Source organism: Nycticebus coucang, chromosome 9 (assembly GCF_027406575.1).
Source record: "Nycticebus coucang isolate mNycCou1 chromosome 9, mNycCou1.pri, whole genome shotgun sequence".
Classification (NCBI taxonomy): domain Eukaryota; kingdom Metazoa; phylum Chordata; class Mammalia; order Primates; family Lorisidae; genus Nycticebus; species Nycticebus coucang.
The window spans coordinates 90121030-90148638 of NC_069788.1; the positions used below are offsets into that span (position 1 = coordinate 90121030).

General features: G+C 36.6%; 1 protein-coding gene and 1 pseudogene across 7 annotated transcripts in view; one reads left to right on the forward strand and one right to left on the reverse strand.

Moving 5' to 3' along the window:
* Positions 1–27609, reverse strand: part of PPP4R4 (protein phosphatase 4 regulatory subunit 4) — a 134085-nt gene that overhangs the window by 43200 nt on the left and 63276 nt on the right. For 3 of the 7 annotated variants that reach the window (XM_053602817.1, XM_053602815.1, XM_053602818.1), the window contains exons 4-11: positions 16143–16290; positions 15433–15506; positions 13270–13376; positions 12366–12473; positions 6098–6219; positions 2178–2300; positions 1020–1189; positions 574–693 (exon numbers count right to left, since the gene is read on the reverse strand). In XM_053602817.1, coding sequence (XP_053458792.1) covers positions 574–693; positions 1020–1189; positions 2178–2300; positions 6098–6219; positions 12366–12473; positions 13270–13376; positions 15433–15506; positions 16143–16290 — 972 coding nt within the window. Of the gene's footprint in view, positions 1–573; positions 694–1019; positions 1190–2177; positions 2301–6097; positions 6220–12365; positions 12474–13269; positions 13377–15432; positions 15507–16142; positions 16291–26180; positions 26702–26805; positions 26910–27609 lie in introns of those variants that run through there. The other 4 variants (XM_053602819.1, XM_053602820.1, XM_053602822.1 and 1 more) reach the window with 3 other exon arrangements.
* LOC128594218 (thymosin beta-4-like) lies at positions 2493–2626 on the forward strand (annotated as a pseudogene).

The window sequence follows — 27609 nt, forward strand, 5'->3', positions numbered from 1 at the left end:
ACTCACTCCAAAGTTCAACTTTACGGGTTAAAAAGTTAGTCACATTCATCACAACAGTTTAAAATCACTTTTGCTCTTATTTTACAGAGAGTCATAATAGCAGAATGTAAAGGCTGTGCTCATGAAACACCATCCAGTTGCAGTAAAAACAAATAATGTGTCTCGACTTTCCATTTGTTCTCAAGTGCTTAAGTTTAGGTGCAAAGTTAAGTGTGATGCTAGAAAGCGTACAAAAGCTGATTTCATTTCCAAATCTGCATCCCCCATATCTACCACAATGTCTGGCTTAAGTAAGCATTAGCCGAATGCTTCATAGATAGGCCGAATGAATGAGGTGACCAAACAATAAATGAATATAATGTACTTATGGAAATGATTCTGTAAACATACTATAAAGAGAAGAAAATTGTGGAAACTGAAAAATAAGATTTAAGTTTAGAACACGTAAGATACAGAGTCTGATTTTATAATAAATCTATAAGCAGAAGTGTGCAAAATATCAAACACTCATCTAGTACACATACAGGTAGAATTAACAACAAATGTAAAGTGGTATCAATTCTTCAGACTTACTTCATAAAAGCAAATAGCAATAGTGTATCTGACTGGTACTTCAGGGTCATGACAAAGGCAGAAGAATGTAGAATAGAGTTCCATGTGGAAGTTTTTAGGATCAACAAAAACAATCATGGCCTGGTGGAGGTGGAAGGGAGGAGATGAGTGGGAAGGAGAGAAAAACATGCATCAATACCTAATATTATAATCATTTCACTTAAGTTGAAATCATGTTCTCTGAATTGTAATTAAGTTAGAGATCATATTTGGAGGGTCCAAATGCATGCATATAATTCTGATTTATAGAGAGAAAACACAAATTTCTCCATTATTTATTCAGTACCTGCTATGTATACCAGACTGTCAAGCAGGGAGCATCAAATATGGTGATATTTTTAATGCTGTATGTCCACATCTTTTAAAGTTATAATCAAAAGCTCAGTAAATATAAAGAGATTTATTACCGGAAAGTTATAAGCACAATTTTTCCGTACTGAAATATATTTCTTCTCCTGCTCTAGAACTTGGGGTGGAATCTGGTTTTCATTGTGGCCATTTTCTTGTTGCAAACCCAATGTGGAAAGTTTCTTATAAAACTCCAAAAATCTCAAGTGTTGATCTGGAGTAAAAATTCCTAAGACAAACGTAAAACCTATGTTCAACATTTTAATTAAAAGCAAAAATTAAAAAAGAAAATCAAAATATAACAAAAACATAATTGAAACTAAATATTTAAGTAAATGGTTAAAATAGTTCATAAAAGGAATGAGGAAAGACTGACTATCACAGAGAAATCTAGCAGGTCATAATGTTTCATTTTATGTTAATTTTAATAACATTTTGATTTCAAAAGTATGACCTATGTAATGTGAGAATTATGCTGTAGACCCCCAACAAATTATTTTGCAATAACAACCTTGTGAATATTTATAATATAATATTTACTTATAGTAAATATTAAATAAAATTGTCTGCAGAAAAGGTGTGTGTGTCTGCAGAGAGGAAACTTAAAAATTGAATCAGAGAGATAGCAAAGGAAATTGAAAATCACGGTTCCACATTCATTAATTATCTCAGGGAGCTAGGAACCCATATTTCTATGAGTCATTTTTTTAAACAGTCTACTAAATGTCTGCAATCCACATAAAGAACATGTTTTACAATGCTAGATAGTTATAACTTAATTCTCACATTATTATAATTAAGCTAAGAACTAAGTATTATGTTCAAAATGCCAAGAGTTATGATATTATTCTACATTCTAATCTGAACTTCTCACACAGCTTGTTAATTAATCAACAAATGGTTTTAAGGGTCTGCTTAATATGCATCATAGTTAACATACCTAAGCTGCTATTATCTTAGACCAACTTAAATAGAACATTCAGAAATTTAAAGAGCTATGCTTACTTTATTATGTCATTGTTTTTTCAAATAGGTTCCATTAGCAAAAAAGTATTCCTAAATGCACTCTAAATCACACTGTCAAAATTCTAAAATCTCATAAGATTTTATGCATTTAAAATAGATGTTTTACAAGGGAAGAGCTGGAGTGTAGTGGCTAAGAGAGAAAAGAAGGAAAAAGTTATGTACAGTCTTAAGATTCTTAGGCTATATCATACCATATAGTCCATGGCATAGTTTTCCAAAATGGAAAGATAAAGAAATAAGAATTGATTCATCCGCTTTGAAGGATTTTTCACAAAATGATTTCACTAAAGGAAGTATAGTTTGACTTCTGTCATCTGGGAAAAAAACAAGACAATACATACTTTAGTTGTCCACCCTGAACATGTAGAAACTAGTATTTATACACAAACTCTAGAAAGAAAAATTACTAGCTTCCCAGTAATAGAAAATATCTGTGATTCAGCAGTCGCCACTGCGCAGATGGGATCCTTCTAGCTCTCGCACCTCGGTCCGCTTCCTCTGTGACCATGTCTGAGAAACCTGATATGGCTGAGATGAGAAATTCAATAAGTCGAAATTGAAAAAGACAGAAACACAAGAGAAGAATCCACGGCCTTCCAAAGAAACGATCGAACAGGAGAAGCAGGCAGGTGAGTCATAATGAGGCGAGTGCCGCCAACAAGCACTGTACATTCCACAGGCATTGCCTTCTTACGTTACTTCTTTCAGCTGTTCAAATTTGTAAGATGCAAAGAGGGTGGATCAAGTTTAAATGACTGTGCTGCCCCTTTCACATCAAAGTATCCAGAACTACTGACAATGAAGGTCGCGCCTGCCTTTACCATCTGTCTGGCTGGCAGGGAAGGGAAAGAACTTGCATGTTGGTGAAGGAAGAATTGGGGTAGGACGACAGTGAAATCTAGAGTTAAAACTAGGATTAGTTTTAACTAATCCTGGGCTAGTATTTATACACAAACTCTAGAAAGAAAAATACTGGCCCAGGATTTCTTTTTTATTATTTATTTATTTATTTTTTATTTATTTATTTTTTTTTTTTATTGTTGGGGAGGCTGTAAAATGTAGTTTAATCAGAGTGCGGTTTTTTTTTTTTTTTGGTTCAAATGATTTTAATTATTGGAATGCACACATTTTTTAATAATACAAATAAAAAGTTTTAAAACCTGAAAAAGAAAATATCTGAAAGTCATAATGATGGAGGTATGTGGTGAAGGAGAAGAAGATTGAAATGACAAAATACTTCAGTGTTAGGAAGGGCTTTGAACTTCATACATGAGCCTGTGGGAATAAACTATAAAGAGTGATTACAAATTAGAGAGCTAAGATGGCTGAGGTTTGGCGTCTAAATAATGAAAAGAATTCTAACACTATTAAAATAAGTAGATGAGGAGCAGGCACAGAGAACTTATTCTCTTTTACATACATCTTACACAATGATGTGGGGCCTAAGCCCAGTTTATTATTTCCTTTTTAATTAGAATTAAATTAGCTTATAATGTGTTCTATGCATTGAATTTTATCATTTTCACTCCTTAGATGACTCTTTTTAAAAAGGTTAATCAATTCCTTGAGTATGTTTGCTTAGTTTATAAGTTTCTGATATACAGTATGAGCAATATTCTAGTCTTCATTCTAAATACTCTCCAAATTTCCCATAGTTTACTTAGGTTTTCAGAAATAAATCACGACCTTATGAACAATCTGACAGTACTAAGTAAAATGCTGTAACGGGCTTATCAGTATTACTTTTATTACCACTATTACTATCATCACATTTCAGTGCCAAATCCACTGTTTTTATTAAACGACATTCACTCGACAGAACAAGCATTATAACTAAGTAGAAATAGAAGTATAAGGCTGAATAATAAATGGTCTCTGAAACTTGAGAAACTCAAAGCAGCAAAGAAACCAAACATAACAAAAAATCATAAGACAATATGATCACTGTTTTAACAGCAAGTATGAGGCAGGCATTCCTAAAACTTTTTTGTAAATGTTTAAGGCTTTGCGGGCTACCTGTCGCAGCTATTCAACTACGTCTTTGTAGCCCCAAAACAGCCACCAACAGTACAAAAACGAATGAGCAAGGCTCTGTTTCAATAAATGCTATTCACAAAAAACAGGTGGCAGACCAGATTTGGCCTATTGGCCATAGTTTGCCAATCCCTGGTATAGGAATGTGGAAAGATGTCAAAAAGGAAGCCATATTTGAACTGAGCACTAAAGAAGCAGAGCTGGCTAGAAGAAAAAGAGAGGGAAAAGAATAAAAGGTAAGGAAAAAATATGCAAAAAGGCTGGAAGTATGAAAGAATCTGGTATGCTAAGTGGAGCCAAACACCAGTTATTGGAAGAGTAGTAAAGAATGGTAAGTAACAAAGCCATCGCATAGGTTAGGCCCAGATCTGTAATAACAAAGTAGGAGGTAGAGAAGAAGAAAAGACCAAAGATGGCGTCAAGGTGTTGAGGATGGAACCTGGGGATGTCCCGTTATTAGAAACAAAAAGATTCATTCATTTATTATACGTTGCTGTTTTCATTCCTCTGGATTGTCATATTGCCTAAATGATCATTTCGCAAAAGCCATACATAATTATTGTCCACACTGTGATAATCTGTAAGAGATAAAATCTGTAAGAGGTAATCTGTTCAGATAAAGGGTTGGCAATCCAAGTAAATGTAATCCTACAACACACAATTAAATTTCGCACCTAGATACTTGACATTTGCCCCTCTGAATTTCACCCTATCAAAATAGTTAATGTTGGGCAGCACCTGTGGCTCAAAGGAGTAGGGCGCCAGCCCCATATGCCAGAGGTGGTGGGTTCAAACCCAGCCGTGGCCAAAAACTGTAAAATAGTTAATGTTTACTTATAAACTAGTGCACAGCATTAGTCAGGAATCTAGTCATACACTCATTAGAGCAGATAACTGTTTTTGTGATTTGATTTGCACAACACTAAGAAATACCTCCTTACCCCTTTCCACTCAAATACGCTATCCCAAATTTCTCCCCCCATGGTCATAAGATTTCTAGTACTGAAGTATTTATTATTTAGGAGGAAAAACTCATTTAAACAATATTTTAGTCAAATGTGTCTTAATGTCAATTAATTGAAAAAGTTAAAGTCAAATTCTTAGCCCTATCCACAAATCACTTAAATTCGGATGAGAGAAAGAGAGATGGCGTATGTAAGCAACACGGGATGCCACGCACTATGGTTTAAATACAGTTTGTCCCTACCAACACTCGCGTTGAAGGGTGGCTCCAGTGTGGCAAGGTTGGGAGGTGGAACCTTTAACACATGGGGCCTAATGGAGTCATGTGCGTCTGGGGGCACCAGTCTTATAGGTAGACTGGCTATATTACTGTTGTACTGGGTTCTTATTCTCAGGAGAATAGATTAGTTCTTGTGGGACAAGGTTAGTTCTCTAGAGAGCAGACTGGTATAAAGCAAGTCAGCCTCTTTTGCTCCCTCTGCCTTATCCACAGCCACTTTCCCTTCCACTTCTCTGCCACACGATCACGCGGCCAAAACAGATTTCCTTAGAAATTACCCAATCTCAGGTATTCTGTTACAGCAACACAAAACAGACTAAGACACTATAAGGGTAAAAGAGGAAGCAGAGAAGACAACCAAAAGAAAAAGAATCATAAAAATTGAGGAAGAGGAAGAGAGGCTTAATATTTATCGTAAAACTTAAAATAAGCCGAGGCGCTGTAGCACATGCCTGTAATATCGATACTCTGGGAGGCCAAAGTGGGTGAACTGCTTGAGCTCCAGAGTTCTAGACCAGCCTGAGCAAGAGCAAGACCCCATCTCTCCTAAAAATATAAAAACTAGCCAAGTGTTGTGCCTGTAGTCCCAGCTACACAGGAGGCTAAGGGAGAAGGATCACTTGAGCCCAGGAATTTAAGGTTGCTGTGAGCTATGATGCCCTGGCACTCTATTAAGGGCAACAAAGTGAGACTCTGTCTAAAAATAATTAATTAATTTAAGTAAATTTAAAAAACAACATGAATTCCAAATCTACCTTTGCTACTTATTAGTGATTCAAAACATACGGAAAAACATTGTTTTCCAAACAAAGATGTAGCTAAGTGAAGATTTACCTGTGTCAAATATGTCAAGCAGATTAACCAAAGTTTCAAAAGCTGCAAGTCGCACACTGCTGCCTTCATCCCTGGAGAGTTCTATTAATTCAGGGAGCACCACACTTTTTGTTAGTTCTGTCCTGCACAATAAAGTAATAAAATAAATCAAATAAATATATGTATAGCAAGAACTTGCTAGAAACAAGCACTGGGCTATGTGCTATAGAAAATATGAAACATCATAAATATATTGCTCCTGCTCTCCAGGCTTGCAGTTGGAAAAGCATCATATAAACATAAGAAACAGTAATTTCTCAATTATTTAAACCAATCCTACTCCTCCCAGCATAATATTGTTACCTACAGAGGTAACGGAATATAAACTTTATAAATTATAATGCACTTTTCCATTTTGAGCTACAAGCGTTGCCCCTATAATGCACTTTTCCATTTTAAGCAATTTCAGCAAACAATCTGGACTAGCTAAAAAAACCCAAATAAAATCTTTTATCTATATTTCAGGGCATAAATTATTGTTCCATTCACTTAAAACATTACATTATAATAACTAATCTCTATATAGAAGAACAATATATGACATTAGATATTCCACCTGAAAGAATAAAACACAATATAAGTACTTTTAAGGAATATATAACATTTATAATAGGGAGTATATAATATTCATAATAATCACAGTTTTAATTCAAAAATTGAATCTGTTTCTGCTTATTCCTCGTGATAACACGCAACTGCAATGACATAAACACTCTGATGAAGGAGAAGCTCATGAAGTGGCCACTTTCTTGGGTACAAGATAGAAGACGGCATCATTATAATTGACGTAAGATGTTGATAGAGTCCCAGAATGATAGAGTCATTAGGAGCTGCAGAAAACCTAAAAAAAAATCAGGGCAGCGCCTGTGGCTCAGTGGATAGGGCGCTGGCCCCATATACAAAGGGTGGCGGGTTCAAACCCGGCCCTGCCAAACTGCAGCAAAGAAATAGCCAGGTGTTGTGGCGGGCGCCTGTGGTCCCAGCTACTCGGGAGCTGAGGCAAGAGAATCGTCTAAGCCCAAGAGCTGGAGATTGCTGTGACGCCCCGATACTCTACCAAGGGTGAAAAACTAAGACTCTGTCTCTACAAAAAAAAAAAAAAAAATCGAGGCAAAGCTCAAAGACTCTTAAGACAAATGCTGTCAAGTAGAACCTTCTGCAATGATAGAAAAATTTGTTATCTGTACTGTTCATTCGGGTAACCACCTGTGGCTACTAAGCATCTGAAATAAATTCAGTATGACTGAAGAGCTGAAATTTTAATTTTAATTAATCTAAATTTAATTTAGATTTTTAATTTTACTTAATCTAAACACCCACATGTGGCTGGCAGCTACCAGATTAGACCGCATAGCTTAAAGACAAGAACTTGAGCAACTGGAGGGACAAAAAATGTTTTGAAAAGATTAATCTAGATCACACAGAATCAGACATCAGCATTACCAATAGTTTATAAACATTCACCAAATACCTGTCACAGAGGGGACATAAAGGAGCAAAAAATGAAAGAACATATCCAAATGTTGTACAAATTAGTTTCATATCAATTTTGCTCAGAATATATTTGTATATTCCCAGATATCCTTGAATTTGTTATCTATTAAAGGAAACAGTTTAAAATAAAGTCTTTCATCTCTATTTACAGTCAAAGTTATTTCAATTCAATCTTTACACAGATTTCTCTCTTTTTCTAAACTATTTTAAGTCAAGCAAATTAAACTTCATTATCTTAGGGTATTAAAAATGAAAATAATCAAAATTAATAACTTTCATTAATTATTTTTTTGGGTTCAGATTTTGTTTGATTTTTTAAAAATTTCAATCTCTTTCAAATTTCTAGTTTTAAACATTTATTATTTTCTTATTTAGTGGATTGTTTCTCTGTATTTGTTAATAACTATTAGCTGTAGAACGTTTCTTAGTGCCGAAGACAGGGAAAGTGAATAAATTAAATCTGTATTTCAACAGTAGTTTCTAAGGGCATGTCAATTTCAACTTACCAATTTAGATGAGCGTTTCCTTATTTCCAACTAGGTTAAAGCCACTAAGAATAAATGACTGCACATTAAAACTGCATTGTTATATGTTCATTATCAAAATTTAGAAAACATAAAAAATATGAAAGATAAACTAAAAACATCTGTAACATTCAGAGAAACTCAAGAAGTTTCAGTTAATCTATAATCTAAAGCCTTCCAGATTTTCATTTCATTCATATTGTGTGCATCATCTTCGGGCTTCAATTTCATTGTTTGTGAAAAGCAAGTGACAATACTGTCTAAAATCACATCTGTGAAGATAGGAAGCTCATATACTTAAAGTGCTTACAACAGTACCTGTCGTAAGTACATTGAATAAACATTGCATTTATTCTATTTTCCAACAATTTAATAAATTTTGACATAAACATCTAATCACTTAAATCATTTCTAATAGAATAATATAGAATAAGCCAATAATAAGAATACACAAAATATTGATACAGAACTCACCAAGATTGTAAGTTTGTTTCTCTCAGGAGTACATGAAGATATTTCCTGCACCTTTGCCAGTAGTGCAAGATTTCTAATTAACTTTGACAATTTCATTGACAAAAATAGTTGACTTGTTTTTGCCAATATCTCACATTGCTGAATAACTGACTACTTAATTAACTCTCCTACCAAACTCTACGCACTTTCAAGACAGGATATTTTCTTCACTATTACATCATATGTAACACATTGCTTACCTATGGTAGTTGTTCAATACATATTCATTCAGTGAAATCAATCTCTTTGTTTTAGTTCAACTAATGGGGTTAGTGGCTAATTAGCCACCTGTTTATCTTCTTTATAAAGTGTATGTTCATCCTTTGCCCAATTGTCACATTGTAAGTTTAAGAGATAATGGCAGACCATATATTATTCAAATATTTTTCCTCTTTCATTAGTTTTTCTTAGTAACTGTATTATAGCCTTGAATAATTTTTTTCAGGAAGTACATATAGGCTAAATATTGCCTAAACAAGTGTATTTATTAGAATATCTTTCTCCTGCCTTCACATGTAAATTCCACACTAGCTAAGGCCGAATTCTAAGTCATCTAAGGCTCCTTTTCACTAAAAGCCTTTCTGATATTTATGGTTCTAGAACAGAAGTCTGAGAACAGCTTGATTCTATTATCTTCGTAGAAGCCAGTTTTATCAACCTAGATGTCAATCTAACCTTTCCATGATGTCATAAGGGGGTAAAATGCAGGGTGATGCAGGTAGTAAGATGAATAAAATGGCAACTGGCCCAGCTAGCCAACCAGGAATTCTAGGGTCTGGCTGTAGGACAGAAATTGATCCAGGTGTTGGCTAAGCTTTGGTATCATCTGATGGTAGGCTGTGTGCTCCCGCTTAAATAACAATGAAGATGATTCTGAGTTCTACGGTTGACCAGGACCACAGGACGACAGCAGCCATTCAAGAAGTTTCTCATTTGTTTGCACCTTTTCCCATTGGCCTCCAAGGGGACTGGGCCTTAAGAAACACTGGCAACCCAGTCATCTCCAACTCTCTTTTTCTAAGACAAAAGTGGTTGCTAGTATTCTTGCTCAGTCCTCAACTACATGTTTCCCTTCTGCCAGCAGCCTTGGGATCTGACAAAAGTCAAAAACGTAGACAGAGGGCGAAAATCAATCATCAATCCTATTACATCTGAATCTGAATTACTGTGATAGTTTAGTGCATTCTCTAAAATACAAAAAATTAAAACATAGGTGTCCATAAACTTTATGTGCAATTTAAGATAATCGTCTATTTTATGGACACCTGTAGAAAGATCTTAGCTTATTTGATTAATATTGCCTGCTATTTGATCAATTCCTTTAATCTTCAGAGCCCAATTGTTCCACTTTGGGCTACCACAAATAAAGCTGCTATAAACTTGTGCATACAATGAAATTGTTGGTGTGGACACATAGCTTCACTTCTCTTGGATAAATACTTAACAGTGGAATAGCTGGGTCATACCATAGATGGGTGCTTAGCTTTTCAGTAAATGCCAATGGGTTTTCCAAAGCCATTCCACCATTTTATGTCTGCACAAACAGTGAATGGGAGTTGCAATTTGCTCCAAGTCTTTATCAACACTTGGTACTGACAGGTTTTTCTGTTTAGTCATTCTAGTGAGTATGTAGTAGCACCTTATTAACTTGTATATCCCTTTATAATTAACGATACTAAGCATCTTTTCACATACTTTTTGGCCAATATGTGTTACACCATCTCTTATGACAAGTTTGTTTAAATGTACTGCCAATTTCTTAACTGGGTTGTTTGTAAGAGTTCTGCATTATTGATTTGGAAGAGTTCTCTATATATTCTGGGTACAAGTCACTTGTTTGATACGTGTACCTGTGTTACAAATGGCTTTTCTATTCTGGGCTTCATTTTTTATTTTAAAGAGCAAAAATATTTTTATAAAGTCTAATTTATCACACTTTAACTTAAAGTCCATGATTTTTAATTAAATATCCTTTTAGTAACCAAAAGTCACAAAGATAATCTGCATTTTTTCAAGGAGTTTTATAGTTTTAACTTTGTATTTAGATCTATAATAGATTTCAAATTTGTTTTTATGCAATGTGAGGTGAGGACCAGGGCCCATATTGTTTCTTTTATTACTATCTAGTTATTCTAGTGCAGATTTTGAAAAGATTTTCTTTTCCTTCTTTAGTTGCTGCAAGACTCTCTTGAAGATCAACTGGTCATATATATATAGGTCTATTTCTAACTGTCTCTTCTGTTCCTTTGATCTATATGTCTCTTTTCCCAACATTACATTCTTTTGATGACTGTAGTTTTACTAGTATTACTCCAAATCTTGGAATCAGGTCATCTAAGTCCTTTGTCTTTCTTTTAAATTGCTTTGACTAGTCTGTGTTATGTGCATTTCCGTATAAATTGTAGAATCTGTCTTTTAGTTTCTGCAGAACAGTCCAACTTGATTGAGATTGCCTTAAAATATGTGATAAATTTGAGGAGAAATGACATTTTACCAACACTGAGAATTCTGAGTCTTATAATCTATTAATATGGCACATATCTATTTGTTTTTGAAAATTTTCTCTTAAAACTATTCTGTACAGAGACACAGAAAAATGCCCATGAGAGTACAGTTGGACCTCCATGTCCATGCATTACACATTCGTGGATTCAACCAATTGTAGAAAGAAAATATTTAGAAAAAATATAGGCTGGGCACAGTGGCTCACTCCTGGAATCCTAGTACTTTCAGAGGCCAAGAAGGTGGATTGCTTCCGCTCAGGAGTTCAAGCTTGTGCAAGAGTGAGATCCCATCTCTTTAAAAAAAAAAAAAAAATAGCTGGGCTTTGTGGTGGGCACCTGTAGTCCCAGCTACTCAAGGGGCTGAGGCAAGAGGATCACTTGAACCTAAGAGTTTTGAGACTGCTATGAGCTATGATGCCGTGGTACTCTATGAAGGAGACAAAGTGAAACTCTGGCAAGAAAGAGAGAGAGGGGGGAAAGGAAAGGGGGAGAAAAGAGAAAGGGAGAAAGAGAGAGGGGAAGGAGAGAGGGAGGGAGAGAAAGAGAGGCAGAAAAAATATTTAGAAAAAAAATTTTTCTGTAAGGAACAAGTACAAACTTTTTTATAGACTTTTTGTCACTATTCCCCATACAACATAGTATAACAACTATTTATATAGCATTAATGTGGTATTATTGTGTTAGATATTATAAGTAATCTAGAGATGGTTTTAAGTATATGGGAAGATGTAAGTAGATTATTTGCAAATCCTACACTGTATCAAGGATTTGAGCATCTGTGATTTTTGGTCTCCACTGTAGATCTTAAAACCAATCCCCCATGATACCAAGGGACGATTCAAATCACATTTGAAATGATCTGATTCTACAGCCAGAAGAAATGCTACAACTATATTCTAAGCATCATTCATATGGGGACACTTTCCCCTATGGGACCTAGGTGTTTACAGTGATAACTAAGTACCTAAAATGAGAAGAAAAACAAAAACATTAACTGAAAGTCTACTACAATGCTAAACATATTCTCCTTTACCTTATTTAGTCCAGACATAGGAAGAGGTACTTGTTCTGACCATTATTAAAGATCACATAAAGTGTAGCCCTTCAATGACATGCTTTCATGGAATATAGGAAAGGGATAGGCTTGTTTGACAATCCCAAAATAAGACTACGGCACATGGAACGTATACTTACCCAATGCCTTGAGCTATATTTTCTAATTGCCGGCACATACAAGATCGAACTTCATAGTCTACATCTTGACAAAGTGATTTTACCAGGGGAAGTATTTCTCTTTTAATGCTGATGAAGCAGAGGAAAGAAACATGCAAATGGGTATTTCAGAATAATGAATATTTTCAAATAAATTTGTAATCAAAATCTTATCTTAAAAAATACTTTAATATAAAATTTTAGAGTTTGCAATGTGTTTTTACATAGGTTATTAAATTTGGGTGTTATCATCAGCTATTTGTGTGTATGTGAGAGGGTCTTTTTAAAATGATGGTTAACTTTGGATTTGTAATTGAATGTCTATAGCTAAGATAGAATGCTGTATCGGTGTAATACATTTTTCTGGCAAACATCAACCAAAATGTTCTTCAAGTTTATATTTGACTCTTCTGTCACAATTACCTACCTCATTCTTTCCATTTGATATTTATCATATGAGCAAAGAGTAGCATGTGAATTATAAATATGCTCTACAAAAACTCAAAGTAAGACAAATTATTCAAAATAAATTCATAACGATAATAGAAGAAAGCAGAAATTCTATCTTTGTGCCATAATTACTGATTTGGGGAGTCTGTAAGATAATGCCCTTTATCCTCAAAAGCACACTTGGTATGAAATGGTAAAGACTAAAATGAGAAGTAGGAGAAAAGTTAACCTTATCGATTTTGAAAAGCCATGAGTTTGAGAAGAAATGTATCTGAATAAGTAGACTTCTTTCTGAGAATTCAATAACATTAAAATAACTAAACTTATACACAGTATAGAACAATACCAATCTAATGTAAATGTTAATCATATAGTCATTACACATTTTAGAACAATTGGATAAATTAGACAAAAATATATATAAATATATACTCACATATGGGCTTCAAATTTGTTAGTCAATTTTCCTAAAATTTTACAACTAACTAAACGAGACTGGACAGTTTGGGAAAGTTGTGCCTTGGAAACAAGTGGACTCAAAATCTAAAGAGAAAAGATTTAGAGAACAAATTCACCAAGTTTTAGACCTTCTTGCCTCAAATGTCAGTTCTTTTCTTCAATGAATATCTTAATGTTCTAAATTTTTTAAAGAACCTGAATTATAATTTGAGATGTATGATTTTTCATAACCTGGATCACTTTATCTTCTATTAAAGGTAATAAATTATACAATTAAAAACAATTAGGAACAAAAAACTGAACTAACATTTATGGGGAATTCCGCAATGGTCTGCATGTATAGAAAAAAGTGTCATTTTGAGATATATATTTTAAAAAGAAAAAAGCACAAGTTATCAGATATCCTAAATTTATTTTACCCTTGAAACATTACACCTTCAAATAAATCATATTATGTAATACCGTCATTTGAATACAACCACCCAAGTCTGACACTACATTATGTACATACTGGGCCCTCAAAAACTCAACAGCATGATAAACTGTAAAAAATAAGAAGACTGATTCTGCTCCCAGTTCTGTAGTTTGTCCAAATAATCTTGCTATTTCTCATCTCCAGGTTTCTCATCTATTTAAAAGGAAAATTAAAATGTTATACTAAGATCTCTTTAAGTTCTAAAATTCTATGATTTTAATAAAAAGGTCAAATGATTTGTTGTCTCTCAACAAAGTATCCAGAATTACTGAATACATAATGAAAAATATAATTTAAAAGCGAAAGGTTTGCAATAAAATAAATATTAATTTTTTGTATTGTTGGGGATTCATTGAGGGTACACAGAATCAGGTTACATTGATTGCTTTTGTTAGATAAGGACCCACTTACATTTGTGTCCTGCCCAAAAAAGGTGTACTACACTCCTTGACCCCCCCCCACCCACCCATTCTCAGCTCTCCCCAATATATGGTATATTGTATATCACTCTTAAAAAATTTAAACATCACATGTCTACATTAAATTCAATATTTAAATCCATGTAATCATCTAGATGTGTGGTACCAAGTGTGCCAAACTGGATAAATCTTCCCATTTTTAAGCAAGTATTTTGGCATTTGAGCAGAACTATAAACCGTATGAGGGCAGAAAAAGGATAAAGACACTTTGAAATCAGCAGAGGACATTTCCCTGTTGATATTCATTGACTAGTAACTATCTTTTTGACCACAACATTTTTGGAAAGACGTATATACAGTGCACAGGGATAAATGTTCAAAGAGTGTAAAATCATTCTCTTAGGAGATCATTTTCCTATTTTTCTTACTCTTTTCTAAATTTACTTAAAATCTTTAGAGAAGAGTATACTGTTCAATGTTGAAAATTACTAGGCAAACAAGAAGTTAGGAATAATATTTGCAACAATATTTGTAAGTACAACAAAGGATTAATAACTTTAATAGGTAAACAGCACGGATAAATTACAATAAAAGAGTAGGATCAGACAATTCCAAAAGAACAAACGAAATCGACATAAATATAACATATGGGAAATATTAAAAGGCATAATAATAAAAAAGTTTGGCCCATCAAATTAAATTGGAATACTAGTGCTGATAAAAGCCCAGAGAAACAGCAAATCATGTATTGTTAGTCAAGAGCTTAAGAATATTAATGTTCCCTGACACAGTAATTCCACTCTTTCGGAAGCTACAGTTAAAGAAATTAACTGAAAAAGAGAAAAAGCTCCACAGGGATGTTCATTAATGCCTTATTTTGATAGTAAAATTTAAGCCTGCAAACTTGCTTAAATGTTTCACAAGCAAAATATTTTGCAGCTACTACCAAATGAGTTTGAAATAATATAGAAAAATAATACTAAGTAAAAAAAAATCATATATAAATTAAATATGATCACTAATATAGCAAGCAGCAACCATAAAGAAATACACCAGAATCTTAAAAGTACAAGGCCAAGTACAGAACTATTAATTATTTTTCTTCTATTTTCCATATTTCCTACATTTTCGACGATGTATTCATGCTGCTTTCCAGATGGAAACCTTCATTCCTTTTTTTAAAATTATTTTTATCAAAAAGTCATAAAAATAAAAAGCCTTCGAATGACTTTAAAAAAAGTATTACCTCATGCCTTAGGGTTTCTTTTGGCAATACTTCTATAACAGACAGAAGAGTTTCCAGCCATGCATTGCTGACACCTGATTGACACAGATACAAAATGCTCAAGTAAATGTCTCACAAATTCAGGTTCAACTCAGCCATTAATAGTTACAGTAGCATTTAATGATAAAATGGAACAATTATTTTATTACTATCCTAGGAAGTTTGTTATTTTCTCTTAGCCAACATTTAGAAAATGTTTATATTTTTAAAATATTATTAGGAAGGGTGGTGCCTGTGGCTCAAAGGAGTAGGGCGCCTGCCCCATATACCAGAGGTGCCAGGTTCAAACCCAGCCCCAGCCAAAAACTGCAAAAATAATAATAATAATAAATAAATAATTATAAAATATTATTGGGAAGGTATCTTTAAATCAAATTGTGCTTTTCTTGCAGTATGATAATACTATAAATGTAAGTGTTGTAAAAAAGAAGAAAGAAATCTAAAAAGAAAGTATAAATCACAAGATGAACTAATGGGACTTTAGCTTTCCAAAACACGGAATTTTGTACATTTTATAAAGACAACATGACTATTCTAACTCACACCACTGCTCACCCTTAAGCAGCACGGCCTCATCCAGTTATCCTTGTCCGCTAACAAAATACAAATAACATCATGCCATGTAAAAGAAACAATGAATAAATATATAAGTAAGTACCCGGGCCCCTGACCTGTGTCCCTGTGCTCCACATGCAGTAGAATGACTTGGAGGAAGGAGTGGGCATATGTATGAATTGACACTGATTCTTCCTGTAGAATGGTCAAAAATGATACTGCAGCCGTTAACTGCATTTCTGCTCCTGCAACATGCAGGATTTCCTGTATAATGAGAAAGAGTTTGCTATTCAGATATTGAGAGATCAGATATTATAATTTTCTTTTAAATCCAGGGTTATGGAAATCAAACAGAGTCATATTCCACAAAATTACTTTTAAGGATATGAACTTTTTCCTATTACTTAGGGCACTGTTTTAATCTGCAGATTATTTAACTCATTAGACCACATAAAATTTGAATGTCTTAGGAATTTGTAAAATAAAGTAACATTTCATCACTTTATTGAATGAAAATTACAAACAGTTCATAAACCTATAAACAACAGAAGAGGTTTTTTTTAATAGATTTCAATCTCTCTTTGCTGTCTTTATTGTACAGTTTGGCATGCTACCTAGAACAACGTCAAAGGTCAATCACACGTGTTTATCTGTACTTTTGCTTCACAGACTAAACACTATACATTCTACTATAAAAAAGAAATATACTTAAAAGTATGCAAATATACTTTCCCTTTTAACAACTGGTTAAGAATATAAATTACAAAAAAAAAGAATATAAATTACCACAAAGTTAAACTGTTTTTAAGAAAGAATTTCTTAAATATAAGAGCATTTTTTTAATTAGATCCATAACCACCTTCATGTACCATTTAAAGAGTTTTAAAATGCATATTCACAATTAAAGCCAACATGAGAATATTAGTTTTTAATTCATTTTTTAAAAATTATCTTACTAAATATGTCCCATCAAAGATATTACCCATAGTTAACTAGAAGTATGTGTCTGTGTATTTGTAATGTAAAAGCAGCTAAAAGTATTATTTGCTCAATCAATTATGACAATTATGACAATTTCCTTGGTATGCCCTTTTTATAATTAATATAGTACAGTTAGTTGAACATGGAACTTATAGCCACAAAACAAAGTTTCATACCTGTGACCACAGGAAAATTAATTTTTCTGCATTATTTCCTAATGTATAATATGAATTATGACAGCATTGTTATAGAGATTTAAATCATTTAAATGCGATGTTTATGCCTTACCGATTTACTGAGCAAAACCAGTATTTAAATAATAACCATTGTGTATCCAGCTGTCACCTTTCTGCACAACCCTTGGATAAGTAGGAATCTCACATTTTTCACACTTTAGCTGATCTCTTCCCCCAAATCTGCTCCTCCTACAATATTCCTCATCTCAGTAAACATTAAATGATAATTTGGCCCTTTGAGCTTCTCAGCCCAAAATCTTTGATCATCTTTAACTCTTCTCCTTCTTTCACTCTTCCCAATCAAAATACCCATAAGTCCTGAAGGGTCTACCTTTAAACCTTCAAATCACATCCGGAATCTGACCACTTACCACCTCTACCACGACCACCCTCACCAAAGCCACCACCATCTCAGCCTGTATTATTCTAATAATTTATAACCAGTCCCTGATTCCATCACTGCCCCTCTACTGTCTACTCTCTTGCAGCAGCCAAAGGGACTCTTTTGAGAAATGAGTCAGATCGTGTCATTTTTCTGCTCACATTTTTCTGAAAGCTTTCCATCATTCAAAGGAAAAGTCAAAGTTTTTTTAAGGACTTACAGGATCTTTTCTCAGTTCCCCTTCCTCCCAAATTTCCATATGGCTGGCTTCTTGACCTCTGTTGAGCCTCTACTCAAATACCACTTTTTTAATGAGGCCTTCCTGATAACCCTACTTTAAACTGAAAGCCACCCTCCTTAGACCAGCTCTCACAAACCCCCTTTACAGTATACTCATCACCATCAGTCAACACAAAACACATTCACTTATTTATGCTCTATTTCCACAACTGGACCGTTGCTTCCTGTACTCCCATCTCCTAGCACACAGCAGGCTTTCACTAGGTAATCACTGCTCAACTAAATGTCTCTCACCCTTCCACCTACACCTTCTGCTCTTGATGCTCTCTCCCTTCAAACACATTTTCTACATCTAGCAGGTGGCTTCCGGAGATTTTGTTGTGAATCCTAAAAATCAGGGATTGGCAGAATTAGAAGGCAATTCCAAAATGAGTCCCCAGTGGGGAGACAAGATGGCGGACTGAAGCCAGCTTTCAACAAAGGCTCCCGTCCAGAAGGAGAGTTAAGGGACAGGAATTTAGTAAGTATCCTGGTGGACTTGAGCCTCACCAAGAGAGAAGGCTGAAGAACGCACATCAACACCGCTGAGGCAAGTTGTGATCACAAGGACGCAAACAAAAGGTACAAAATCCACCACCAAGCGGACGGGAGTCCCCCTCCCCCATGAGACCAGCTCAAGAGCCCCACAATTGAACAAGCGGGCAGAAATTAAAGGCCCTCCCACTACACTCCACAGGAGAGACCTTCTAAAAACTGGACCTACCTCCCCTACTGGGGTGCCGTGGCGTTCTCCTGCCGGACATAGGGCTGAATAAAACTTTGGGAATCCTTTGCCGGCAACCCTGAATCCCCGGCGCTCCCCTCCCGCCCACTGAGGTCTGGAGGCCTGTCCCCCAGGACTTCGGATCCTTGGGTGATTTCTCAAGGGGAGTGGACAGTCCCCGAGTTGCGACTGGTCAGCATTGACTCTGAGGCATGCAAGTGAGGAGAGGGCACCAGGCTGAGGGGGAGTCACGCCTCGCGGCACTTCCCTGCGGTGCAGTGCAGCAACCCTCCCCGGGCATACGGGGCCCAAGACTGAATAAGACTCTGGCCTCCCCGCTGAGAGCTGAGAACCCCTACTCTCACTCGGGGTCTGAGGGCCTATCCCCCAGGAGTTCGGCTCCTTGGGTGATTTCTCGAGGGGAGCGCAGAGTGCCTGAGCTGCGTCAGGTCAGCGCTGACTCTGGGATACGTGAGCGAGGAGAGGGCACTCTGCTGAGGGGAAATCAAGCCTTGGCGGCACTTCCCTGCGGTGCAGTGCAGGAGCCCTCCCTGGACCGTAGTATTGCGTGAAACTGAATGAAACTCTAGCTTCCCCCCCCCCACTCCCAATCGGGGTCTGGGGGCCCATCCCCCAAGAGTTCTGATTCTTGGGGGATCTCTTAAGGGGTGTGGACCCAGCACAAACTGCGGCCGCTCAGTGCTGACTCTGGGGCGCGGGACAGAGGAGAAAAGGGTCGCCTGAGTGCCCACACCAGAGCAGCAGTTCCCTGGAGGTAGATCAACAGCCGTTTTTTCTTTAACGGCAGAACGCTCACTTCTGGATATTCTGAGGCCACACCCCCTGTCTCCCTGGGCAACCAGAGGAGGCCACCAGCGACACGGCTCACAAACCCGGGAAGCTTCCAGGGCGGAGCCGACCCAGAAAGGTGTTCAGATGCAATTCTCCAACAGCAAAGACGTTTGAACTCAAAACAGCCCGTCTTCTGTAGGCGACGACAGGAACAGAGACAGAACCTCACAAAGTTGTCTGTTCTATTCTGTTCTGTTACCAGCATCCATCAGGGACGGGGCTAAGCCTGAGTGAACACCTCCTTCCCATCACCTGCATCAAACACTCAAAGATGTCAGGCCCCATCTCCTCCTGCTAGATAGCGGCAGTCTGCAGGGGCCTGGCAGACTTCCTTGTGATTCAGGCAGGTGCAAACCCTGGAGTGTCTGTTCACTGCAGGCAACTGGGTTAGCCATCTGCAGAGATACCAGTGACTGGGTCCGACGGAGGGGCAAAGTGGGGAAGGAGACGTCAACCTTCCCAGACTGCTCTGTTTGCTGGGTGGCTCCTCCTGACTCCACGCTGCACTGGGGTGAGCTGTGTCAGAGGAGTCACCAGGCCTCTGTGATCCAGTTCCCAGAGACCTCTTGAACCCTTCCACCCGAGACAAGTGCCGATTGAGACAGTTGATTCGGACCTTTTGAACTGGGCTAATAGACTGAGGACTTTACAGGCGGTGCCCTGGGTGTGCGATTGTAGGAAGGTTTGATTCTCCTTTTCCAACTGGGGCCAGAGGTGGGCAGGCGGGGTGACTTAATTGCTGATTTTTCCACACAGCTGAGACGTCAAGCCAGAGTAGAAGTTGCAATAGGATCGAACAGAAACCAGCTGAAAACAAGACAGAACCACTTTGCTCCACCACACCAGACAGGGCCCCAGTTTCTCAGGCCACAACACTGTACGGGCCCTCGATAAAACCCCAGGGGAAAAACCAAAGGGAGTAAACCATGGGGCGGAATCAGCGGAAAAACTCTGGTAACATGAATAACCAGAATAGATCAACCCCCCCAAGAAAAGATACGGCAGATGTGATTGAAGATTCCATTCATAAACAACTGGCTGAGATGTCAGAAGTCGAATTCAGAATTTGGTTTGCAGAAAAGATTAATAAAATGGAATTAGGAATTCGAGGAGAAATTCAAAAATTGTCTCAAGAATTTAACGAATTTAAAGACAAAACCACCAAAGACTTAGACACACTGAAACAAGAACTTACAGCCCTCAAAGATATGAAAAATACAGTAGAATCCCTCAGTAACAGAATGGAGCAAGCAGAAGAAAGGATTTCTGACACTGAAGATAAAGTCTTCGAACGCTCCCAATCTCTCAAAGAGGAAGAGAAATGGAGAGCAAAAACGGATCACTCACTCAGAGAACTCTCAGATAATTCGAAAAAAAACAACATAAGGGTTATAGGAATTTCGGAGAACGATGAAGTGGCTGCCAAGGGCACAGAGGCCCTTCTACATGAAATTATGAAAGAAAATTTTCCAGACATGCCTAGAGAATCTGAAATTCAGATAGCAGACAGCTTCAGAACCCCAGCACGATTCAACCCCAATAAGCCATCTCCCAGACATATCATAATTAGCTTCACTAAAGTTAACATGAAAGAGAAGATTCTCAAAGCAGCCTGGCGAAAGAAAACTATAACGTACAAAGGTAAGAATATTAGAATAACTGCAGATCTCTCTGCTGAAACTTTTCAAGCAAGAAGAGGCTGGTCATCAACTTTTAATCTCCTAAAGCAAAAAAACTTTCAACCCAGGATCTTGTATCCAGCTAAACTGAGTTTCATCTATGATGGAGAAATTAAATACTTCAATGACATTCATATGTTGAAAAAATTTGCCATAAGTAAACCAGCTCTTCAGGATGTTCTCAGACCTATCCTCCACAATGACCAACCCAATCCTATACCACAAAAGTAAACTCACTCAGAAACTTCGGATCAAACTCCAACTTCCACACTGGCGAAAGGATTAAAAATGTCCACTGGACCTTTGAAAAACTCGATACCCAAAATTCCACCAGACTTATCAATACTCTCCATCAATGTGAATGGCTTAAACTGTCCTCTAAAGAGGCATAGGTTAGCTGACTGGATACAAAAACTCAAGCCAGATATTTGTTGCATACAAGAGTCACATCTCAACTTAAAAGACAAATACAGACTCAGGGTGAAAGGATGGTCATCCATATTTCAGGCAAATGGTAATCAGAAAAAAGCAGGTGTTGCAATTTTATTTGCAGATACAGTAGGCTTTAAACCATCAAAAGTAAGGAAGGACAAGAATGGTCACTTCATATTTGTTAAGGGTAATACTCACTATGACGAGATCTCAATTATTAATATCTATGCACCCAACCAGAATGCACCTCAATTTATAAGAGAAACTCTAACAGACATGAGTAACTTGATTTCCTCCAGCTCCATAATCGTTGGAGATTTCAACACTCCCTTGGCAGTGTTGGATCGATCCTCCAGAAAGAAGCTGAGCAAAGAAATCTTAGATTTAAACCTAACCATCCAATATTTAGATTTAGCAGACATCTACAGAACATTTCATCCCAACAAAACTGAATACACATACTTCTCATCAGCCCACGGAACTTACTCCAAAATTGACCACATTTTAGGTCACAAGTCTAACCTCAGTAAATTTAAAGGAATAGAAATTATTCCATGCATCTTCTCGGACCATCATGGAATAAAACTTGAATTGAGTAACAACAGGAATCTGCATACCCATACAAAAACATGGAAGTTAAATAACCTTATGCTGAATGATAGCTGGGTCAGAGATGAGATTAAGAAAGAAATCACCAATTTTTTGGAACAAAATGACAATGAAGACACAAACTATCAGAACCTCTGGGACACTGCAAAGGCAGTTCTAAGAGGGAAATTTATAGCACTGCAAGCCTTCCTCAAGAGAACGGAAAGAGAGGAAGTTAACAACTTAATGGGACATCTCACGCAACTGGAAAAGGAAGAACATTCCAACCCCAAACCCAGTAGAAGAAAAGAAATAACCAAAATTAGAGCAGAATTAAATGAAATTGAAAACAAAAGAATAATACAACAGATCAATAAATCAAAAAGCCGGTTTTTTGAAAAGGTCAATAAAATAGATAAACCTCTGGCCAACCTAATCAGGAAAAAAAGAGTAACATCTCTAATATCATCAATCAGAAACAACAAAGACGAAATAACCACAGACTCATCAGAAATCCAAAAAATCCTTAATGAATATTACAAGAAACTTTATTCTCAGAAATATGAAAATCTGAAGGAAATAGACCGATACTTGGAAGCACGCCACCTTCCAAGACTTAACCAGAATCAAGTGGAAATGTTGAACAGACCCATATCAAGTTCAGAAATAGCATCAACTATACAAAACCTCCCTAAAAAGAAAAGCCCGGGACCAGATGGTTTCACGTCAGAATTCTACCAAACCTTTAAAGAGGAATTAGTACCTATATTACTCAACCTGTTCCAAAATGTAGAAAAAGAAGGAAGACTACCCAACACGTTCTATGAAGCAAACATCACCCTGATCCCCAAACCAGGAAAAGACCCAACAAGAAAAGAAAATTATAGACCAATATCACTAATGAATATAGATGCAAAAATATTCAACAAGATCCTAACAAACAGAATCCAGCAACACATCAAACAAATTATACATCATGACCAAGTTGGTTTTATCCCAGGGTCTCAAGGCTGGTTCAATGTACGTAAATCTATAAATGTAATTCAGCACATAAACAAATTAAAAAACAAAGACCATATGATTCTCTCAATTGATGCAGAAAAAGCTTTTGATAATATCCAGCATCCCTTCATGATCAGAACACTCAAGAAAATTGGTCTAGAAGAGACTTTTCTTAAACTGATAGAGGCTATCTACAGCAAACCCACAGCCAATATCATATTGAATGGAGTTAAATTGGAATCATTTCCACTCAGATCAGGAACCAGACAAGGCTGCCCATTGTCTCCATTGCTTTTCAACATTGTAATGGAAGTTTTAGCCACCGCAATTAGGGAAGAAAAGGCGATCAAGGGTATCCATATAGGGTCAGAAGAGATCAAACTCTCGCTCTTTGCAGATGATATGATTGTGTATCTGGAAAACACTAGGGACTCTACTACAAAACTCCTAGAAGTGATAAAGGAATACAGCAGCGTCTCAGGTTACAAAATCAACATTCATAAATCGGTAGCCTTTATATACACCAACAACAGTCAAATTGAAAAAGCAGTTAAGGACTCTATCCCATTCACAATAGTGCCAAAGAAGATGAAATATTTGGGAATTTACCTAACAAAAGACGTGAAAGATCTCTATCAAGAGAACTATGAAACTCTAAGAAAAGAAATAGCTGAAAATGTTAACAAATGGAAAAACATACCATGCTCTTGGCTAGGAAGAATCAACATTATCAAAATGTCCATACTACCCAAAGCAATATATAATTTCAACGCACTCCCTATTAAAGCTCCACTGTCATATTTTAAAGATCTTGAAAAAACATTACTTCGTTTTATATGGAATCAGAAAAAACCTCGAATAGCCAAGACATTACTCAGAAATAAAAACAAAACAGGAGGAATCACACTACCAGACCTCAGACTTTACTACAAATCGATAGTGATCAAAACAGCATGGTATTGGCACAAAAACAGAGAAGTAGATATCTGGAACAGAATAGAGAACCAAGAGATGAATCCAGCTACTTACCGCTATTTGATTTTTGACAAGCCAATTAAAAACATTCAGTGGGGAAAAGATTCCCTATTTAACAAATGGTGCTGGGTGAACTGGCTGGCAACCTGCAGAAGACTGAAATTGGACCCACACCTTTCACCATTAACTAAGATAGACTCTCATTGGATTAAAGATTTAAACTTAAGACATGAAACTATAAAAATACTAGAGGAGAATGCAGGGAAAACTCTTGAAGAAATTGGTCTGGGTGAGTATTTCATGAGGAGAACCCCCCAGGCAATTGAAGCAGCTTCAAAAATACACTACTGGGACTTGATCAAACTAAAAAGCTTCTGCACAGCTAAGAACACAGTAAGCAGAGCAAGCAGACAGCCCTCAGAATGGGAGAAGATATTTGCAGGGTATATCTCTGACAAAGGTTTAATAACCAGAATCCACAGAGAACTCAAACGCATCAGCAAGAAAAAAACAAGGGATCCCATCGCAGGCTGGGCAAGGGATTTGAAGAGAAACTTCTCTGAAGAAGACAGGCACAAGGCCTTCAGACATATGAAAAAATGCTCATCATCTTTAATCATCAGAGAAATGCAAATCAAAACTACTTTGAGATATCATCTAACTCCAATGAGACTAGCCTATATCACAAAATCTCAAGACCAGAGATGTTGGCGTGGATGCGGAGAAAAGGGAATACTTCTGCACTGCTGGTGGGAATGCAAATTAATACATTCCTTTTGGAAAGATATATGGAGAACACTCAGAGATCTAAAAATAGATCTGCCATTCAATCCTGTAATTCCTCTGCTGGGCATATACCCAGAAGACCAAAAATCACAACATAACAAAGATATTTGTACCAGAATGTTTATTGCAGCCCAATTCATAATAGCTAAGTCATGGAAAAAGGCCAAGTGCCCATCGATCCACGAATGGATTAATAAATTGTGGTATATGTATACCATGGAATACTATGCAGCCTTAAAGAAAGATGGAGACTTTACTTCTTTCATGTTTACATGGATGGAGCTGGAACATATTCTTCTTAGTAAAGTATCCCAAGAATGGAAGAAAAAATACCCAATGTACACAGCCCTACTATGAAACTAATTTGGGACTCTCACATGAAAGCTATAACCCAGCTACAACTTAACAATAGGGGGAAGTGGGAAGGGGGGGGTGGGTAGAGGGAGGGGAATCGGTGGGATCACACCTGTGGTGCATATTACAGGGGTATTTGCGAAACTTGGTAAATGTAGAATGTAAATGTTTTGGCACAGTAACTGAGATAACGCCGGAAAGGCTATGTTAACCACTGTGATAAAAATGTGTCAAATGGTTTATGAAGTGAGTGTATGATGCCCCATAATCATATCATTGTATACAGTTATGATTTAATAAAAAAAAAACAAAATGAGTCCCCAATAAACATATTCTCAATCTTCTATCGTGTCCACCCTGCCACCTTCTATTCCAGCATGCCTGTAACCATGATTTAGACCATACACCCAGACGGCTTGATTCAGCACAGGGGGAAACTCCCCTGCATCATGGTAGGAAATAACATACATATTTCTACAGCAGAAAAAATAGACTCAGAGCAGTAAAGTATTTTGCAGAAGGCCAGTAGGCTAACAATTGGCAACTCTAACCAACCGTTGTCTACCAGCAAAACACTTCTCAGCACTGGATTCTTCCCCACAGATTCTGCGCTTTCATTAGTCACGTATTAAGGGATGGCTTAACTCAATCCTGAGCCTTCATGTGCTAGGGTAGGATATCTGGCCACGGCATTTGCTATGGCAAATGACTGCATGCTCTGGTTAATTCCTGGGAAACCTATCACATATTAGGATGGCTGATTTGGGGGAGGGGGTTGTTCTAAACTTTTATATCACATGCACGAATTTATCTTACAACTCTTTCGACCAATAGTCAATAATATACCTTAAGAGTTCTTGGCTGAGAGAAAAAGAAAGAAATGTTAAGACATAAAGCAGAAACAGCAATTGGTGTGTGAACTCAACCTTCTCATACCCCCGTGTTTTACTGTTTCCAAAACAAACATGTGTTCCACACTAACGATTATGGATTTGGAAAACACTTTTCAGAGATTTGATGTGGCCAGCATACATCACTTACAAGTTCCAAAAGGCACAGCTTTTATTTAGAAACAAAGGACTTTTGCAAAGGAATATTAAAAGATATTGTGAGGGCCACAGGTACATTCCAGTTCACACAGAGTCTGTTGTTTTAAGTTCCAAGTGATGCAATTTTGCCCCCTCTTAAAGTCATTTAGTCCTGGGTTTGGTACATATGGATACTTTATGCAAAAGAAGAACCTGAGAAGCTCTCCAACTTCATATCTTCTTACTGTATTACTTAGTCTTGACTCCCGCAGCAACATTTGCCCCAACTATTTTGCATTTAATTTTCGAAAAATCCTCAAGTCTTATCAGGATTTGGGTTTTTCTCTTGTGCTGACTTCAACATCTGGGACTGTCCACTGTTAAGAAACCAGCACAGACTAAGAGATTTTATCACTGCTAAACATCAATTGATTTTTAAACATTTTTCTAAAACATAATGCAATAAGAGCCTGATACTTACCAACAATTGTTCTCTTCCACAGAATCGCACGCTCTGGACAAACATAAGTGAGATCCATACTCTCTGGATAAATAAGTGTGCATCCTCATGGACCTTGGAAGACACTGAAAAGGAAATTCCTCTATTGCTTAAGTGTATGCCTTAATGCCAGTTACCATTCCTCTTACATACTATCACATGGCTGGCATCCCAACTTGAATTCCTCAAAGATGAAATGAGACAATTGAGTTAATTGGCACATTCCCAAATTTAAGAAACTATGCCCAGTCAAGGAAGAAAAATGCATTAGATATTTCTGTGTTTAAATTCATTCTTTAGTTAGCATGAGTGGTACAAGAAAGGATTTTGTAAAAATATTAATAACATTCTTTGTAGAGAGGAGAATAGCTCTGCCTCCAATAAACCTGCATTACATCCATCAAGGTCTCTCTTTACAATATACAATCCAGAGAAGCATTAAGTAAATCACCGGTTTATTGAAAAAGAGTAAATACTTTAGATTCACAAATTCTGAGACTCATCTTATTAAATAAAACTAGAACACATTTAAAGGTGGAATGTAAATGTCTTAGCACAGTAACTAAGAAAATGCCAGGAAGGCTATGTTAACCAGTGTGATGAAAATGTGTCAAACGGTCTATGAAACCAGGGTATGGTGCCCCATGATCACGTTAATGTACACAGCTATGATTTAATAAAAAATAAATTAATTAATTAATTAAAAAAAACTAGAACACATTTACTATGAATGATGCTGGTAAAAGGCAAAGGAATTGGTTAAATTACAAAGTATCTGTGTGTATT